Source organism: Ascaphus truei, chromosome 10, assembly GCF_040206685.1.
Source record: "Ascaphus truei isolate aAscTru1 chromosome 10, aAscTru1.hap1, whole genome shotgun sequence".
Classification (NCBI taxonomy): Eukaryota; Metazoa; Chordata; class Amphibia; order Anura; family Ascaphidae; genus Ascaphus; species Ascaphus truei.
The window spans coordinates 14,287,752-14,301,367 of NC_134492.1; the positions used below are offsets into that span (position 1 = coordinate 14,287,752).

Here is a 13,616-nt window from a genome sequence, read left to right on the forward strand (position 1 = left end):
GCAGTGTGGGTGTGTGTCACCTCACAGACACAATCAGTGTACAGATCAGCTGGCTCCCTCTCTGCTTGGAATCCTCAGTGCCTGGAGTTTTAAACTCCTGCAGTGTTGTTTTGCTCTGCTTGGTTTGGTGCTACTGCAGCAGTGTGGTTACCTCTCCGGTGTTGGAATTCCCTGTCTGACTACCATGATCACGTGGCTATGACGTCAGACGCCAATGTCCACAGCAGTAACTGCGCATTTGTAACACACGGACTATTGAACTATATATTATATTGTAGAGAAAATAATAATGACAAAAATAGTACTAATATGACTATGGGTATCGGACAGGACAACATTTAGAATATGGCCAGTTGCGGGCTCAATTACTTCCATAATTGATGGAATAATAGAGGTCCTTCCGCAATGTTACAAATACGTTGGAGATGATATATCATTGAGGAGATGTTCTTTCCTTGTAAACAGTTATAGTAAAAATGTTGCTGTAATTGCTCAAGTTGCTGAACAGATGCAAAAGTGATAAAGTTTCTCTTGTTGGGGAATTTCCTGTTTTAGACGCTGTGGCTTGGGTTACAAGCGTCCCACTCTTCCCCAGCACAGCTATTTTTTCCCAAACCCGACAAAGGAGTTGTGTGTGGAGCTGCACAGAAATGACACAGCGCAGAAGTGCTGAAAAACATGAATCGATTCCTCCCTTTTTTTCCCACAATCAAAAAAAAAAAAAAAAAACAATAAAAAAAAACCTTCCACATTTTGCCTTCAGATGCCTTCGTTGGCGCAGGTACATGGGTGTGCGAATGTAAAATAAATGAGTGTTTACCGCAGGCGGGAATATCGCACAGCTCGTGCTTCACATTTTCATCCAAGGTATAGCACCACGGGCCTTCTCTCTGGTTCCCCGGGTTTCTGCAGTAGGAATGCCCCCCGCTGAGCTCCGGGAAACGGATGGCGTTGAATGTGTGAGTGTGCGGGTATTGGGAGTTCCAAGGCTGGCACTGCCGTCCAGACCTGGTCGCGCTTACTGTGCCACGATAATCTACTCCTGTGCTGTTATAACACTTGTGGTCTGAAATGAAAATGAATAAAAAATATGTATGTTTTTAAGTACAATCCATGTTAGTATTTAAAGGTGGGGGGGGGGGGGACTTACACCCATTTTGCAAATCATAGTTTTATTTTTTGCTCCGGTGACTGTATATGCTGTAAGTACATAGGGGATAAGGAGGATATCGGGGTGACTCAAGACCCCTATAGCAAGGGTGGGCCAACTCCTGTTCTCAAGAGCCACCAACAGGTCAAATGTTAAGGATATCCCTGCTTCAGCACAGGTCTTTGTCTGAGCCACTGATTCTGTGCTGATGCAGGGATATCCTTAAAACCTGACCTGTTGATGGCGCTTGTTAAGTGGAGTTGCCCGCCTGTGCCCTGCAATATCAGTCTCTGTGATGTTCAATGTACATACACAGGGCACTGAAGTTGTTACATACAGTATATGGTAAATTCAGAAGCAGCCGGTAACATTGTACACACTAAAGGTGTTACATGCTCTGCAGCATTATTGATTATTATTATTATACTACTTTTAATGTCTGTTGCCTAATTGAAGATATGAATGATAGTCTCGATTTAGCTCAAATGACACAATAACACAAACTAAGTAACATGCACAGCTCCCATTAGACGCATCATACCTGAGGACAGAACGTTGTAGCCATTACAAGCGTGCAGAGAGCAAGGCTGCATTAACAAGCAATCCTTAAAAGAATCACAATGGCGGCCATTATTAAAACGTCCCCAAAAGTATTAATTGACATGAATATTCCTCAGAAACGAAAGACTGGGAAATATTTATTCAGGGCAACACAAGAAAAGGAAATTGCACATTCAATGAGGGTCTTCACCTGTAAATTACAATTACTTTGGACCATATGCAAGATGCCAACTATATAATGGTTTCTGATGAAATAATTTTCTTATTTTAGGTTTGTGCACCTAAAAGAGTTGACACGGTTAATTTAATTGGGTAAAAGCATAATTCACCATTTAAATACAGTGCACAAGTAAGTAGGGACGTACCTTTCATAAACCTTAAAGAAGGATCATTGCTGCGCATCAATCAGAAATATAAAAACAAAAAAAAAAACACAAAGTACAAAAAAGTATCGTGGGCCCAAGAACCTGGCCCAGATGTGCATGTGATTGGCACACGGGCAGCAGAATGTGTGTAATGTTAGGTTTTAATCCATTAGAATTTTTTGGCATGCATAGAAGGAAAAAGCTTGATGTGAACTGTAGGAGTGGGTAATTGCCTCTGAGATGAGATCAGCCTGTCGCACTTACTTTTATTGATAGGCTCCGCCATAGGAATTCCAATCCTTATACAGTTACTGGCCTCGGGCCTATCTGGCTGCGGAAGATCTTCACAGTTTGGCAGCTTTAATCTCATTAGAATCATGGGATTGGACCTGGCAAAAATGTACTCGGCTTGACAGAGGACGTTTTCCAAAATCTCACACTCGTCCCGGCAGAGATCCCGGGGTTTTGGAGCGGACGAGGATTCATCGCAGTATGGGAAGGCGTAGTGGCAAAGAGAAGGGATGGCGAACTGCGAACACTTGTCGGAGAGATGGCTGGAGGTGCCAATCATAGTGAAGGCCGCTGAAACACACGATATATATATATATATTATCTTTCTTTTAGCGGAGTCACAGTATGAACATTTCCTGTTTTCAATGTAACATGAATTCAGTTAAATTAAAACTGAATTACAAAAAAAAAAAACTTAAGTGTATTTTCCTCCAAACACACTGCTTCCTTTAACACAGCAAGCTAATCAGAAACGTCTGTCCTGGTTATGGATTTCATGAAGCACGTCCAGCCAGTAATCATCAGTCATAATCAATTGCTGAAATGTGTTTAAAAGCTATTCATCGAGTCTCTACCCGGTCTCAAAATTGCAGTTATTTGAACTAGTGGTTGGATTCAAAAATACCACTGGGGATTGGGGTTGGTTTAAAAATGAAATAGAATTTTTTTGAACATGCTATTCATGAAAATATATTTTTAGAGCAAACAGAAAATGACCAAAAGAAACAAAAATATAACTGAAAACGCTGCACTGTATGATGACACTAAATATATCTATATACTTTCATGTCGTAGAGCCCAAAATGTTCATTTTGTGTCAGCATACAAAGCCTCTTGAATGCTAACATGTCTTGCCTTACAATTCATTTCAACCCAGTGGCCTCTTAACAACCTGAAGGGTAAGTGCATCCACTGGTCAGAGACTGGGAAAATAGACTTAATTTAGGTTGCGTGATTTGGCTGTATTTCCTGGTCTGGGGATTAAGGAAAGTGCCACAGAAGAAGGTGCAGAGGAAGTCAGTTTAACATAGTGATGCAGGCAGAAAAAGGTGGTGCCTGGGCGGGCCCCATAACCACAGGAGTTCCCCTAACGATTATCACTGAGGATATACTGTAGTATGCAAATTAGTTAGTTTCCCATCAATAAAGACAAAACAATAATATTAACCTTTTAAAATTATGTTATTGTATTTTTAGAAAAAATACTATGTTAGGTTTATTTTGTCCTGGCCCTACAGGCAGCATTTCACACTATTACTAAAGAAACAATGCAGAATGTTGGGGAATACAGACGTTTTAAAGGGAAAGGGTATAAGGTATAAAAGTAGAACAATGGAAAGTCTGGGCTGCTGTCCAAAATGACTTACAATTTAAATAACATCTTATGCAGAATAGTTATTAAACAAAGCCCATCCAATCCGAGCCTACAGACAAATAAAAACAATATATAACCATTTACTGTATTTGCTTCTCAATGTCAAACAGTTAAAGAATTGTTTAATTGGTTTGTTCAGGTTTATAGATTGATAGAAATATTTATACTCATCATAACTTTTTTAATGTCTGGTTATACCCACGTCGCACGCCTATACCCACGCACCAGCGTCACGTTGCATAGCCAGTATAACCAGCCTCGCACTGATGAGACCCAAAAGGTAGAAACATCGGTCTGTGAGTAGGGTTACTGGCTATGCACTGTGCTCATTTGTATGACATTACCCAGAATCCATGGCTGCAGTGCCAGCACTGTAAGGCTGCGGCCCGCTGCCTGCGTTGCACGTGCGTCTGCGAGGCTGGCGGCGCGTGCAGCAGAGTCCCCCAGTCTGCAGAGAGCTGCAGGGGGAAAGACAGGGGGGGGGCGTGACGGGGGCGCGGCCGTGACGTCACAGAACAGGTTCGCCCTCATTGGCTGAACCGCCGGGGGGGAGGGAGGGGGGCGTGGCCTTATGTTCCATCGCGACTCCTGCTCTCAATTTTCTTGAGAGCAGGAGTTTCTGTCTGCGCAGCGCCCACCCCCCCCTCGCAGCGGCCCCGGCCCCATTGTCGGGCGGATCTTGTCACTGCACAGGAGCCAGCAGGGACCTGGCCTAAGAGATAATGGGGAAAGACAGGGTTGCAGACCTGTCTGAGACATGCAAATGCACCACAAGTGGTATTTTCTTGTTTACTGCAGATTGTGAATGGAAGAAGAGAAAATAAACAGTACGGATTAAGAAGGGAATGTATCCACGCACCTGTAATCTGATTTTCTATTTCCCCCTGCATGTGTAAAGACTCCATATAAATGGTACGATTGCCAATAAATCTCGCACAGGCAATTCCGCGGTAGGGCTGGCAAAATCCGTCCTCCTCATACTCGTCCCTGGTGACAAGAACACAAATATACTAAGAACTTGTCAGCAGAGGGAGCTAGAAAACAAAACGTCACAGCATATATGCATTTTAACATCTCTTTCCCGAGATACAGAAACAAACCTCTGCTCCAGCTTCTTGTAAAACAGATAAACAGCAAATTCAGTGGAACTTGAAAAGCCACAGTGAAAAATATATCAATTTCAGTGACTAGATTGAATCTAGTCACTAGATTCTTGTTTGTGGTAATTAGGAAACTATTAATTACACGGCAAAAATGATGCCTGGAAATGTACACAAATGTAAATTTGAATATGCCTACAATGTGAGTCGTCTGATGTGGATGTCACTGCGTTTGAAGGGAATGAACCAGGTTAAATGGTTTTGTTTGCTCCTTGTGGTTTTGGCAACACACGCCAACCAAAAGTAAATTGTAAGCTCTATGGAATAGGACTTATAAAGTGCGACTAAACACAATAAAATAAATAGCAAAATGGAAGGAAGCAGAGAGGTTTTGTGTTTATTAGGCTTCCCAAACACGACAAAGCTTAGCGAGCTCCAGGTAACTGAAAATTAACAACTTCAGCACATAATAAAATGTAACTAGATGATTCTTAGGAGACAGGACCTAATCTTAGATAGATGTCTATTGCAATTGTCCGGCTGCTAATACTTACAGCACAACTGGTAGGTAATAAGGTAATATGTTACATGCCCCTCCAGCAATGTACAATGCGATGAAGTCAGTTCTGTCAGTCAATGGATAAAAGGGCTTTCCACTCAATTATTATGTTTAACCCACTCAACATTTCCTAGAATTTACTCTGGGAAAATGCCATGTGACAGTTAATACGTGTTACTTTCTTCTGCCTAAATTGTATCTTATGAATTGGCTGCTAGAAGTACAGGGGCTCTTCAAACAGTGTGGACTTTCCCCCGTACTGGCAGCATCATTCATTCTAAGGAAAGTGATATGGTTTCACTGTAGGAGAATAGCACGAAACACAGTCTAAATAACACAGGAGCAGTCTAATAAAATCTAATAGGGAATAGAGAGGCACATTCGCAAGCGGCCAAATAAATTGTGAGCTGCCGCAGTTTATCACGTTGTCTCTTGGCAGCCGTGTAGGTGACATGCATGAGTGTGGTGTCCGACTGCAAGGGTGCTTTGTGATGTGAATGCAAGTTGCTGTTTTCTGTTAAGATTGAACATACTCTGGCCAAAGATTCTAGTTCTATCCAGACTGCAACATCCTGGCTCCGTTCCACACCAGGACGGTTATAGTAATGTAAGATGTTTAGGATTGGAAATATTGGGCTCTTGTACAAGAAAAGCAGTAGTGTGTGGGTGTGTGTGGGTGTGTCTAATCTCTCATTTTTTGTGTCATACCAAGAACATGTTTAATAGGGTGATAATGCTGAGATGATGATGAATAAAAAAAAAAGAAATGGCACAAGTGTAAGCAAAAATCAAATCCCCTAAATAGTGTTCAGTGCATGTTTTATCCTTGTAAAGCACATCTGCTATGAAGCAATGTAATATGAAAAAGGTACAAAATAAAAACAAACACAAATCCAGCGTGATTTATACCTTGTAAGAAAAAAGAAGGAACAGACGAAAGTAGAGGCAGCTGTTGCTAGCAATGGAGGTATACAGATTGTGATCTAAGGCATAAATCAGCCTTTTATTAAATGTAAACATGTTCTTTCAATACAGAGTATAGGACTTTTATGGCTGTCGGTCTTTTATGAGCACATTAATAATGTTAGAATTTGCTTAATATAATTATTTATAGCTCTGTCAGTGCACTAGAAATTGAAGATATGATTGCCCGCTCTGATTTGGCAAAGAAAACGTTGACAGCCAGTTTTTTCGCAAACGTCTATGTGTGTCAGACAGAACTTGTAAACCTCGTCAGCCGGGAGTTACAGTCTGATCCGGCGGCGGAGACCGATTCCGCTTATACAGCCCCTGTCACTAAGCTGTACAAGGCGAGTTAACGCCATGGACTTCATTGGCACAACTGCCGCCCGCCATGGTCTAGCGAATGAGGTCATCATTCAGGATGTACAATTCAATCCTGATTGGGAATGATGAGGTCATGTAATTAATTAGGTTTGCTGAAATACAAAACAGTGCTGCAGCAATCTGCAGAGGCCCAAGTGAAACGTTGTCTAATTAAAGCAGCAATACTACATTCTCCTTTTGTTCCCTTTTTCCTTTCTTATTTGTGTATGTAAAGCGTGTGACAATGTATCATTCTACATTCTCACCTAAGCTGGCAATCATTTGGTGCTGCTGCTATAAATCTGTTAAAATCCTGATTGTGTGCCTAACGAAATGGCCGCCTTCTACCTTTAGGCCTTGCCCCCGCTGCCTACTACAGCGTCCGCTGTGGCGCACGAGAGCCCTCCCCGCAATGGCGCCGGGCCCGCTGCGAGGGGGGGCCGCAGCGCTCGCGCGAGAGCTACTCCTGCTCTCAATAGAATTGAGAGCAGGACTCGCGTCCAGCGATTAGGCACGCCCCCCGGGGGTTCAGCCAATGAGGGCGAACCTGCCGGGTGACGTCATGGCCGTGCCCCCGTCACTCCTCCGCCACGCCCCCCCAGTCTCTCCTCCTGCAGTGAGCTGCAGACCGGGGAATCGGCTGAACGCGCCGCCAAAAGCGCGGGTGCGCGTTACAGCGGCGTGACCGGGGCCTTAGCCTTATGCTGCAGTCTGTGAAATGCTGCAGCTGATATGTAACATTATATTACTAAGTGTAACACATTATTGTTACAGCTTTAAGAGCAATATAGAGTCCGCTGTTTGGAACATAGCAACAGATCGATTTGTGATACTTTGTTGCCAAAGGCAGAGCTCAAAAAGGTGCTACCAGACTGGAGTGACCATGACAACAGTGGCAGAACATCTAGGAAAAACACAACAATCCTCCTGAAGAAGTCCCAGATATTATTATCACTGTGTATTTGTAAATTACCAATGTAAAGTATATTGTTGCGCCCGATAACCATGCACAAACCGATACAGAAGGTAATGAGGACCCTTCTTGTGAGAGCGCACAATCTAGAGGGAATCTGTTGAAACGAAAGGTAAAGTGGCTGCTCATTGTGGGACGGTGCATGGTCCAGATACACAGTTGATCCCATTAAAATATAATGTTAGGGGGTATCAGCGTGGAGTTCGGTCCGGCCGCACAGTTGGTCTTAATAAGGTGGGTGGATGTTAGGGGTATGCAAGACAGGCTTCTTTTAAAAGGTGAGTTTTCTAATGTCTGAAGGCTGGGGGAGAGATTGATGGTGCGTGGTGGGGAACTCCAGAGAGACCGGGCAGCACGGGAGACGTCTCTTAGGCGAGAGTGAGGGGAGGTAATCAGGCAGGAGGACGTTACTCTTACCCTCTTATATCCCCACCAAAGCAAAGCTCATGGATGATATAGAGGTTTAATTCAGTCATTGAATAGTTAATAGAAGGTGTTGCATTATGATTTTTTTTTTTAAGTAATAAATGATGTGGAATGGAACAAGTATAGTGATGGCTTCAATTCTTTCAGCAACTTTAATTATGGCTCATAAACCATGCATATTATGCCTTGCGATAGAAAAGTGTGAGAAAAGGCTGGGGAACAATTGCAAAGCCAAAAATTCAAATGTGTGTGCAGGCTCCAAGAGTGTATGTCTTCAGGGTTGGGATTGTGGAAGTGGGTCCAAAACAAGACAAAAGGTCAGGAGCCTGGGGCCTAGGAGACGCCTACAACATTCAGAACCAATGAAGGGGTCATATTTACACAACTATCTGCTCAATTAATATTAAAACATTTGTCAATGTATTTAACTGAATCATTTTGCACAACGTTGAACTTTTCCACTGATTCATTTAATTGTAAATTATATACATGAATCATATAAAGTCCATGAGATTTAGAACATTTAAAAGGTTCATTCTTCGGAAACTACATGACTTAAAAAAAAAATCTAGCAAGATTTACATGGTTAATTGTCTGCTAAGTACGTCCCACAACATATAATGTCACTAACTCTCATGAAATGTCGTTAAATATTATATGTAACCATGTATTGTCTTTATATGTCTGTGCCCAGGACATATTTGAAAACGAGAGGCAACTCTCAATGTATTATTTGCTGGTAAAACATTTTATAAATAAAAAAATAAATAATGGTGTATAACATGCACCAGATATAAGAAACTGAATTAACACGCCTGTTACATATGACACAGCTTGGAGCATAACAGGATTCAGTGCATCAAAACAAATTTTCATGTGTCAAAATACACTGACCAAAAACTATGTATGTATTTTTGTTTTTGTTCAATAAAATATATAACTCTTCACAAAGGATAAGTTGACCTGTGAATATGGGTCACTTGAATTCTAAATTTTTAGTGTCAAAGGGTCATTCAAATCTCTGTTTGGCCTTCTGTATTTACATTGTTGGATTATTCTTCCCATCCAAATACATAAGCACACTATAAACCATCTACTGGCAGTTCTCGGTTATCCAACGGAATCCGTTCTGGAAGTAGCGTTGGATAGTGAAACCGTTGTAAAGTGAGTCCCATGTTAATCAGTGGCGGTACGTGTTGGATAACGCATTCAGGCATCGGATAACGTCCCATAGGGTTGCATTGTAAAGCTTTGGATATGCCATTCGTTGTAAAGTGAAACGTTGGATAGCGAGGACTACCTGTACCAGTTTCAGTTCATCCAAAGCTGCTACTCCTTTGTTACGGTTCCCTGTGCTCACACCTCATCTTTAGGACAAGGACAATTAGGACGAGAGTAAACATAAGCAAGGATCCCTGATGATATCACACAATCAGGTCAAACATACAGTAAATGTATACGTTGTAAGGGTGACATTTGCCAAAGTTTGTTTCTCAATTATAATAAAAGTAAATCACTCAGTCAATACCATTACCTGCCACAACACTAAGCTATTTTAAGCATCTAGTCATCTTGGGTTATGCCTGTACTTGGTACTACAGTATATATAAAATAATTAATTATTCATTGTTACAGTATTATTATCGTTTATTTGTAAAGTACCAAAATATTCCGCAGCGCTTTACAATGGGGGCACAGAGTTATGTATATTACATAATCAGTTACACACAGGTGAGGATAAACATGCACACACAGATACAAAGAGGCAGAGAGCTTACAATGCAGAGGGAATGAGGGACAATGTTGAAAGAAGAAGGTAAAGTGGCTGCTCATTGTGGAGTGTACCTCAGGCTGGAGTGTACCTCAGGCTGGAGTGTACCTCAGGCTGGAGCCTCTCAGGCTGGAGTGTACCTCAGGATGGAATGTACATCAGGCTGGAGTGTACCTCAGGCTGGAGCCTCTCAGGCTGGAGTGTATCTCAGGCTGGAGTGTACCTCAGGCTGGAGTGTACCTCAGGCTGGAGTGTACCTCAGGATGGAGCCAATCTCTGGTTATAATACAGTCTAGCTCGATAGCTGATTCCATTAAAGTTTTGGGGTGGGGGGTGTTCTACAGGGTGGAGATTGGTCCAGCCTCATAGTTGGAGGAGAGGCGGATGTCGTGGGCAGAATGTAGGGGACGTTTCGGTATATATTTGGGGACAAGGGCTGAGATGTAAGGGGGAAAGCTTTGTTGAGACCTTTGTAAGTCATTACTTATTATTAATTTAATTCTAGAGGCAATGGGAACCCAGTGTAGGGAATTTGCACAGTGGAGCAGCAGAAGTGGAGCAGTGAGTGAGGTAGATGAGTCTGGCAGCAGCATTTTGGATGCATTGGAGTTGAGAGAGGTGGACAAGGGGAATGCCAACTAAGAGAAGGTTGCAGTAGTCAAAGCGGGAAATGATGAGTGAGTGGATTAGGATTTTAGTTGCATCACGAATGAGGAAAAGGCGTATCCTGGTGACATTTCGAAAGAGGAGACGGCAGGACTTCATGAGGGACTGAATGTGAGAAATGAAGGAGAAATTATAGTCGAAGATGACACCTAAACAGATGTCTTGAGGTGTTGAAGAGATTGTGGTGTTATGTGAGGGGGGAGTGTTATTGTAGCGGTGGCAGTGGAAGGGGGAAAGAGTATTAATTCTATTTTGGACATGTTGAACTTCAGGTAATGGTGAGACATCCAGGAGGAGATCGTCTCTCTGCAATTTGAGACATGGGACAGGAGAGAGGGGGAGAGGTCAGGGGAGGAGAGATACATCTGGGTGTCATATAGATATAGATGATACTGAAAGCCAAATTATTGTATTAGTTCTCCAAGAGAAGAGGTTTAGAGTGAGAAGAGCATAGGGCCAAGGACAGAGCCTTGTGGAAACCCAACAGAAAGAGAAGGAGCCAGGAGAAGGCTGCATCACAGAGACCAATAGAGTAGAGAATGTTCAGGATAAGGGGTGATTAGTCGTGTCAAAGGCAGCAGAGGGATCCAGGAGAATTAGTTGAGAGGTGACCCTTAGATTGAGCTGTGAGTAGGTCTTTTTATACTTAGTGCTGTCTCAGTGGAGTGTAGATGTACAAGTTGAAGAATACATTTTACAGACATCAATGGAAACAGTATAAGTAATTGGCCCGGTGAGCTTACAATCTAAGAAAATACTTCAGAACATGACTATTAGGATAGTCTTTCTGTACTTTATGTTTGTAAAGTATCCAAGAGGTTACTATGGTTCCAACACACAATTCGAACACGCACCAAATGACTGAAAACTTATTTTTAGCAAAGTTCTAAAAAATTAAATCCTGACATTCAGCAAACATGATTTCTGCTTTTGATTGTTAAAACCCAGTAGGCAGCAGGCTTTGGTATATTTATACTATTACATTATTGAACTGAAGGTTTACAATTATCTGAAAATCTTGTTATCGTCGGTACCTCTTCCAAGAAAATGATACATTGTCAACATTTTTGCTTCGCAAAGATGAGACTTTAACATAAACAGACAAAAACAATTTCATCATATTTTCCAGAAGGGTTTGAAATGTTCCAGTTAGCACACAGTATCATTGGATGTAATTTATAATCATGTCTTGGCTACCGCATTTCATTTGAAGGAAAATGAACCCATATTATATCCTACAAGTGTGACCATTATAAAATCAGAAATTAATATTAACACTACTACACAGGAATTCATTTCAGCTAGTGACAACAGTCACTCATAGATTCCAATTATTGAGTGGAAGGGTTTCTAGCCACAATTGGCTATTCTGTATTTGTGTAACAGAATACACGTAATCAGTTATTTGATACTATAAAACATTTGCTCCTCGTTCTGTTTTTGTCATGTTATTGTTTTGTAATGTTGCCACGAAAGAGTCCATTGGCTGAACCCTCACTGAAGGGGATCAATTAGCTATCGGTACCTAAATTGGTCCTGCCTAAAATGAGATTTTCTTTTTTAGTTTGTGAAACCAATTATTGGGATTACATGAACCTTTTAAATAGATGTTCATAAAAGCAGGGAGGGAAATAGGATGGCCAATAGTTTTGTAGCTATGCATCTTGTTTAATATAAATGTTTAAAAAATAATAATGTTAAGGTGTTAAAGGTTCTTTATCTTGGGCTTGTGACCATCCGATTCTCTTCTGCACATATGCATTGCTTATGTAAGTCTACTTATGGAAACATGTCTTAGTCTCTTGCTGGAGTATTAAAATATATTACAGCCAATGACTGGGGGGGTATGAATAAATAATGCGTCGCTGTAAGTCATTTTGTCATAAAACAGACGCACAGAAGAATAGCAAATTAGTGAGCCAAAGTATAAAATCAATGTTTGTATGCAGTGTTCGTCAACTTCTTTTGCACAACAAAATGACACTAGGGGTGGTGGTAGAGACGGGGTTTGAATGTTGTCTGTGGCACACATACAATATGTAAATGATCTGTAATATTAAACTCCACGCATGCGCCACTTTTGTACGCCATAAATGTGGCAAATGTAAGTAGACGCAAACAATTTTGAATGCAGTCATATATATATGAACATGGTGCATATAGAAGGATAAGAACTCGTGTGTCAGATGTAAAAAATATGAATAATGACAGATCAACATGTCTGGAATGAGTTTAAGTATTTTTTATATAATTAACTGTTTCAATTCCTTGAAAAAACACCATTCTTCTCCTTACATCTTACCTCCATAACATACATTACCGCATAACCATCTGATCTTAATATGGAAATATGCTGTGTTTAGTGAACTAAAGCTCAGCCATGATATTAACCATAAATGTACCTACAGTATGTCATCCCGCTGTGTTGTACGTTGTTGATGGAATATTTATTTTCCCTCCCCCTTCCCTTTCTTACTTTGTCACCACCCCCATCCCCTTTAAAACGTTCAATACATTTTGAATTAAAAAACAAACAAAAAAACAATTCTGTATACAAAGCCGCCGGGAACCTCGTACTATGATGTGGTAGTTCAGATGCATAATACAATTTGTAAAAGTCTTGTTTTGATTAGTTTCCTAGTAGAGTAGGGGATATTTTTTATAAACTTCCTGCTCATAAACATATGGATATTGTCTATTCCTATAACATCAGAAATATGTCTGTAGACCTTTATCCCATCAGTGTTTTATCGATAGGGACAAATGATTGTTTATTTGAAAAGTGCCAAGATATTACACAGCGTGGTACAGTGGGGGTAGGGAGTGATGTATATTACATAGAGTTACATACCAAATAAGGACAAAAAAGCACAACGCTACAGAAGGAAATGAGGGCCCTGCTCACGAAAACTTACAATCTAGAAGGAATGAGGGACAATGTTGAAACAAAAAGGTAAAAAGTGTCAGCTCGTTGTGGGATGGAGTGTGGCTCAGGACGGAGTATGGTCTGGTCCAGGGGTCTCCAAACCGGTCCTCAAGAGCCGCACACAAGC

At 41.3% G+C, this 13,616-nt stretch overlaps 1 protein-coding gene across 4 annotated transcripts in view; it reads right to left on the bottom strand.

Moving 5' to 3' along the window:
* ROR1 (receptor tyrosine kinase like orphan receptor 1) overlaps window positions 1-13,616 on the bottom strand; it is a 236,141-nt gene that overhangs the window by 12,889 nt on the left and 209,636 nt on the right. For all 4 annotated transcript variants that reach the window (XM_075615915.1, XM_075615914.1, XM_075615913.1 and 1 more), the window contains 3 exons: window positions 4,602-4,729; window positions 2,341-2,658; window positions 821-1,066 (listed from right to left, as the gene is read on the bottom strand). In XM_075615915.1, coding sequence (XP_075472030.1) covers window positions 821-1,066; window positions 2,341-2,658; window positions 4,602-4,729 — 692 coding nt within the window. The remainder of the gene's footprint in view (window positions 1-820; window positions 1,067-2,340; window positions 2,659-4,601; window positions 4,730-13,616) is intronic.